The 5,669-nt window shown below is 44.9% G+C and overlaps 2 protein-coding genes across 2 annotated transcripts; one reads left to right on the top strand and one right to left on the bottom strand.

Moving 5' to 3' along the window:
* Window positions 1–1,931: 1,931 nt before the first annotated feature.
* On the bottom strand, window positions 1,932–2,579 carry LAJ45_10944 (uncharacterized protein; the record flags this gene model as incomplete). Its single annotated transcript, XM_046120458.1, has 3 exons — window positions 1,932–2,097; window positions 2,157–2,325; window positions 2,384–2,579. 3 exons carry the CDS (start codon window positions 2,577–2,579, stop codon window positions 1,932–1,934), a joined length of 531 nt encoding a protein of 176 aa, XP_045966337.1.
* A 1,086-nt stretch (window positions 2,580–3,665) lies between these two features.
* On the top strand, window positions 3,666–4,104 carry LAJ45_10943 (uncharacterized protein; the record flags this gene model as incomplete). The annotated part of the gene is made up of 3 exons (XM_046120457.1): window positions 3,666–3,715; window positions 3,845–3,970; window positions 4,035–4,104. The coding sequence occupies 3 exons, from the start codon at window positions 3,666–3,668 to the stop codon at window positions 4,102–4,104; spliced, it is 246 nt and encodes an 81-aa protein (XP_045966336.1).
* Between the last annotated feature and the right edge of the window lie 1,565 nt (window positions 4,105–5,669).

Below are 5,669 nucleotides of genomic sequence, written 5' to 3'. Positions count from 1 at the left end.
ATAGAGTATGGATGTTATCCCTCTATACTCGCGACCAGCAACAAGAACCCGAAAATGCACGTCCTAATCTGCAATTTCCATTGGAGTAGAAGTCAAAAATACACCAAAGACTTGCAGCTGCATATTCGGGTTCTTGTTGCTGGTCGCGGGTACGTAGATGCTACGTTGTCTTACGTGGGGGTATAGATTTGTGCAATCGCATTGACTAACAATAACAAATAATCGAGCATCTCTCATGTCATTGGACATCGTGAATAATTATGTAAGGTATCTAACCTGTGTAGTGTGTGCAAAGTGGTTAGATTGGTGGGTTTTGACGCGCCGTTAGCCGATTATCATGCATGCAGGATCGACGTCAAGTGTTGTTCACAGTCTATCACTCGTTCTCTCTATGTATGTACATGCCACCGAATTTCTTTTCAGGGAGATAAAGCATACAATTGCCAGACCAGTTTAGTACCTAGCTGTAATTTATCTTCTCATATGAAAAACCTAGTGTAAGTGTTATCTAGAAAAAAAAAGTAGAAAGATCACTGCCCAACTGTCTGCGAACTCGAAACTTGTAGATCTTACTTTCGGCAATTGCTCCTCTGCGCGCGGTACCAAAGTGCTTATCTATTACACGTATCTCTATTATCAGATAAATGAAACCTACGGAAAGTTCTAACTACATATGAAACTAATGCTTAATTCAGGTGGCATATCTGTCTCATAAGCCTCCACGAGAACGGCGATACTGGCTTTTACATGACCCCGATTGACTGGACTGCCATCACGCATACACTCCCTATATATATTACACAGATACTGATCTATCAAAAAAGAGAAGTCGTTCATTTACTCCTAAAGTTTCTATCGAAATAATATCAGATCTTACGTTAGGAACGTCAAGTGCTCAAAAAATAAGAATGCAGGAGCAAGGGATATTTAAACAGCACCATGCACGTGGGCATGCGCGAACATTGGATGATCTCAAAAAGAAGAATATGACTGAATTCTAGAATCAAGAAGAAAAAGGAAACAAAAAAGAAAAAGAAAAAGGTTGACCGGCGAAGATTTGGAGCATTAACGTGCTATGTGAGACCCTAGGCCCTGTACAACCAAAAACTGCCAGAAAATGACCGGTTCCAAAAACATGAATGATATCTTGCATAGAGTACATACTATACCTATGACAGCCACCCGCCAACGTTTTTGCAGTCTTAGACACGCCATGTCTCATATGTACGGATAACGGTGTGCATGTTGAGGACACTGGCAACTGTGAGACCTTAATCCTTCGATGAATCAACGTTTTGTCGGATATGGGTATGTAGCTTACTAATGTTCTCAATAAACTACCGGGTTCGGAGGTTTAAATTTAAGAGAGTAGTACTCACGACAGGTAATAAATACCCGAAAATGTAGGCCTTAATCTAGAATTATTATTGGAGTAGAAGTGAGAATACACCAGAGTCTTGCATGCTGTTATATTTCGGGTATTCCAGACCTGCTGCGAGCACAGAGCACCGTGCGCACGCACACACGCACAAGTACATGTAGGTATAGGTATACGGGCGCGCGCTGTAGTGCGAATAGTATATGGACACCAAAATAAATATAGTACCCAACCTCCTCCTACATCTTTTAGGTTGATGCATGTCCTATGAGTGTCATTGTTTTTTAAATTTTCCCGAAGCAAATACGAGTTTCTTGGCGCCATATTCACCACCTATCACTCGCAACCTAGCAGCAATATAAGGATTATATGGCAGCGTAATGATGCCCTCTATTGTAAACTAATCTAGCTATCGAAAAGAATAATTATAATGACAGACATTCACTTAGTCTCAATAAATCTTGACCGCCTTTTATACATTCTACCCCTTCCTTATATCCCACCTTCTCCCCACTCCTCTTCCACCGATCACTCTTCCATCTCATATTGGAAACTACTGTCTGAGTTTAAGCTGAGGTGCAGAGCCGTAAGCCTGCATCTTAAGCTTGGTGCTCACACAATCGGCTGATGCCGCATCGCCATCGACATACCACAACTGGTAGGTCCTTCCACCAGTCTCGGTAGGGCACAAAGACCACTTGCTGCCGTCACCCGCAACCCTATTCTACTGTTAGCATTGTTTAAAGAGCAGGAACAGAAATTTGGCATGAAAACTCACCCAAGGTAGCCATCATCGATGGTGAATCCCTTCTGGGTTGCATTCTGCGGGATCCCCTGCCACATGTCGACCTTGACGGGCCCAGTGGTTTCCCCATTGACATAGAAGAGCTGGTAACGCTCCGTGTGCCATGAGAGGAAGCTCAAGTAACCATCGTCGGAGATGTTCACTATAAACTTGTCAGTATTGCACTATAGAGCCAATTGATATCTGAAGATATTACTTACCAACGTACGGCTCAGCAGCCTGGTTGAACTTTGCATCACCAGCATAGAGAGAACTAGTTCCCTGGTTGACCCAAGAGATCTGGTAGAAGTTAGTGTTGAGATAGGTACCGGTGCTGGTCTCAGCGACAACACGGTAGGTGGTCTGCGCGGCAGCGGTGGCGGCGATGAGGAGAGTGCTGAGGAGAGTGTACTGCATTTTGATTATTGGTATCGTGGATTGAACGAAAGTGTTTGTTGGTAAAGCGAGTGAAGCTGTTGAGGATTGATGTAGAGCGAAGGTGGAGAAGCTGCTGGTGAGGAGAGAAGAAAGACGGTGGGAAGGGCTGTATATAAAGACTTCTGTATAGTACCTGTCCTCCTCATAGTTAATGCTATATTCGTGTTGGATATGATAATAATATCGCATCGTATGCACAGTCCCTCGTACCATGGAATACACACACAGATTTAGCCAAATACGGAAGGCTCGTACTACTTACCGTGCAGTGACGTTTGGTGAGCCAGGGGGGCAGTACTCGAGGGTACTTGAATACTAATTGGCCATACTCTCCGTATTAAGATCTGGTCGAGTGACCTTTCTTACGCTTGGCAATACAAGCTTAAGTAGAGTGCCTGGTACTATACTCTACCCGAGGTATAGTAGCATGTTCTAATAATAGGTATTTATTCCGCGTAGCATGTAGCTTATACGAACATAGATCGAACCATTGTTTATTCGTTCAAAGGTGTAGTCATGTCAGCTGATAGCTATATAAAAAGAGACTAAATTAGTATGTACTACTCCACTCACTCGAGTACCTACCATAACGTCTCGTCAGAACCAACTGAATAGAGAATTATACCAAAACCCCTTCGCCCCTCGCCCTAGCTTGAGACCTCGCGTTAAGCTCCCCCCTAACCCTTCAAGACATGCGTTATTACTCTATCAACGGTCAGATCCACCAAGGTTCTCCCATCTACCACTCCAATCGGAAAATACAATAGAACAAGCATTCAGCTCGATGTGGGGGCCGGGTGGAATACCGAAGGATTCGCGCGGGGAAGGCCGGTGGTTGGGGGTTCAAACTTCGTACCTACAGCTAGAAATGTAGGTATCCCTACGCCGTACTGTACTCTTTAGGTAGCCGAGCTAAGTAAGTTCTAGGGCCGATCACGGCCCGGGGCCGGTACACATTGCGTTAGCCAAGACAACAGCAGGCGTTAGACCAAAATAGAACCCCATGCATGTCTTGCTTAAACAGCTTCTCTTGTTCTAGAAAAAAAGGTGCCGCGGTAACGGCACATGAAGCCGTGTTGGAGAGTCCCAGAGGTGTGCAAAGCCTGTACTCTAGGGTACCCTCTTTACTCTAAAAGCAGCTAGAAAATAGTCTAATTCGTGCCTCTACACCATTCGGAACTAGATTCAGCCGAGATCGAGCTGAGATGATCTCCCGACTGAGCGAATACGCGAGACAAAAATAGCCAGCCAACCCGACCAGGAATCAAGGAACCTGAAAGTGCAAGCTTAGGTAATTGCAAGTGCAATTATTATGACGACCGAGTACCATCGGATCTCAAGCTAGGTTCAGCCCACGGCTCGAAGACTTGGTATGTAGGTTGGTTGCGTGAGTGGTTGTTTATTCTTGACACTAGCTAATAAGGGGATTTTCAGCACGGTCATCGTACCGTACCGTATTGCTGAAGCTGGTTTTGACTTCACAACTTTGCGTCGCTTGGAATGACTCTTTGGGGTGCCCATAGCCATGGCTCGTATCCGGAATTGTATAGAAACAGAAGAGCTTCGCTGAGATTCGGGATCGATTCGACTGTGTTTTAAGGGGTGAATCGCAGAAACCTGTGAAGCTGACTTGACAATGTGGCGAGAATGTATCATCAAGATTCCCCTAAAGCTAGGTACAAGTAAATTGGCACAATTCTTCCCATTTCTCATAACAGAAAATTTCACGATGATAAGTACGGTATGGCTCTAGGAAGCAGAGGCCCTAGGGAAGGCCTCCCAGTACTCACATGAGCTAGGTAGGGAATATGAGCTGAACACCCCGCATGGAAACCGCCAACGCCCCAACGGTTTGACAGCCGACGAGATCTCGGAGGCGCATAATTTGCGGAAGGTCGCGTGCCTCCGTCACTCGCGGTCCGTGCTCAGGGCCCGTCTGGTCTAGGATATCTTAACTTTCTTTCGTATCGATATCACACGGCTACTAATTCACCAAGAAGGAATATTGTCCGTAAACCCGGCAGAGTCCGAGAGTGTTTACGTAAATCTCAGATGGCAAGCAACACAGAGGTCATTGGCCATACTCGCATATACGTCGGACACATGCGCGCACGAAGTTCCTGGGTGAATTTGGGGGTTTAGTTTCGCAAAATCTGAGAAATTTCGTTGCGCTGCAGCAGGGGTATAGGCCAACCAGAGGCAGCCTTTGGACGTCAAAATGCAAGTTATATGCAACTTTTGGTGTAGAATATCCCTGTTGCAGCGCAACGAAATTTCTCAGATTTTGCGGTATATATATTGTGGGTCTAAGAGCCATAAACAAGTTGAGTAGAAGAAACTATCAAGCTTTTGCAGGAAAGAGCAAGAGATACGAGCTATTAATCGGCGAATTATCTCTTCGTACCTTGAAAGACAACCTTATTTTGATTGATGAAACTATCCTCCGTCCGTTGTGTTCTTTGTATAGGAGAAGAATTAAATACTTAAAGTATTGGATACACCGAGGCCGAGAATCGCGGTACTGGCAATAGATATTAGAGATTGACGTACCTGGAAAGATGCGTACACGTAGCTCATTGTGCGTCTATCAGCGGCCAGGTGTTCAAGAGATACTGAATAAGGGGCATTGGTGTTATGTATGTTGTGTCATAGCTGTTCTCCATTACTCTGTGGCTTGGGTCATGTATAATCACTCGAATTATGCAAATCTACAGTGCGAAAAAACGGGGTTAAATCAGTACTGTATGACTACGGGATTCGGTGGAATTAAACCGGCATTACAAAAAGAATACTGTAGCAATGTCGTATTCTTACTGAATTACTAGCGCATTAACGGGAATAACATAGCGAATCCATACCCCTTTTGGTACTGTATGTACTTCTGGTTCTGTCAGCCCCCCGGATAGCAGTGACAACAAATTATTGTAATCGGAAGCGTTCGCGGACAAAAGGTGATCAGAATTTGTTGTACATGCAGTACATGGATTGGACCTGCGTACATTAGGGACGGGGGCGGAGGGGGCTTTCCAGAACCCTCCTGAACACTAAGTAAACAAAAAAGACGACAGC

Source organism: Morchella importuna (assembly GCF_003444635.1).
Source record: "Morchella importuna strain M04M26 chromosome Unknown Morimp01GS053, whole genome shotgun sequence".
Classification (NCBI taxonomy): Eukaryota; Fungi; Ascomycota; class Pezizomycetes; order Pezizales; family Morchellaceae; genus Morchella; species Morchella importuna.
The sequence above is the reverse complement of the archived record's forward strand: the minus strand, read 5'-3'. Positions and strand labels throughout refer to the sequence as shown.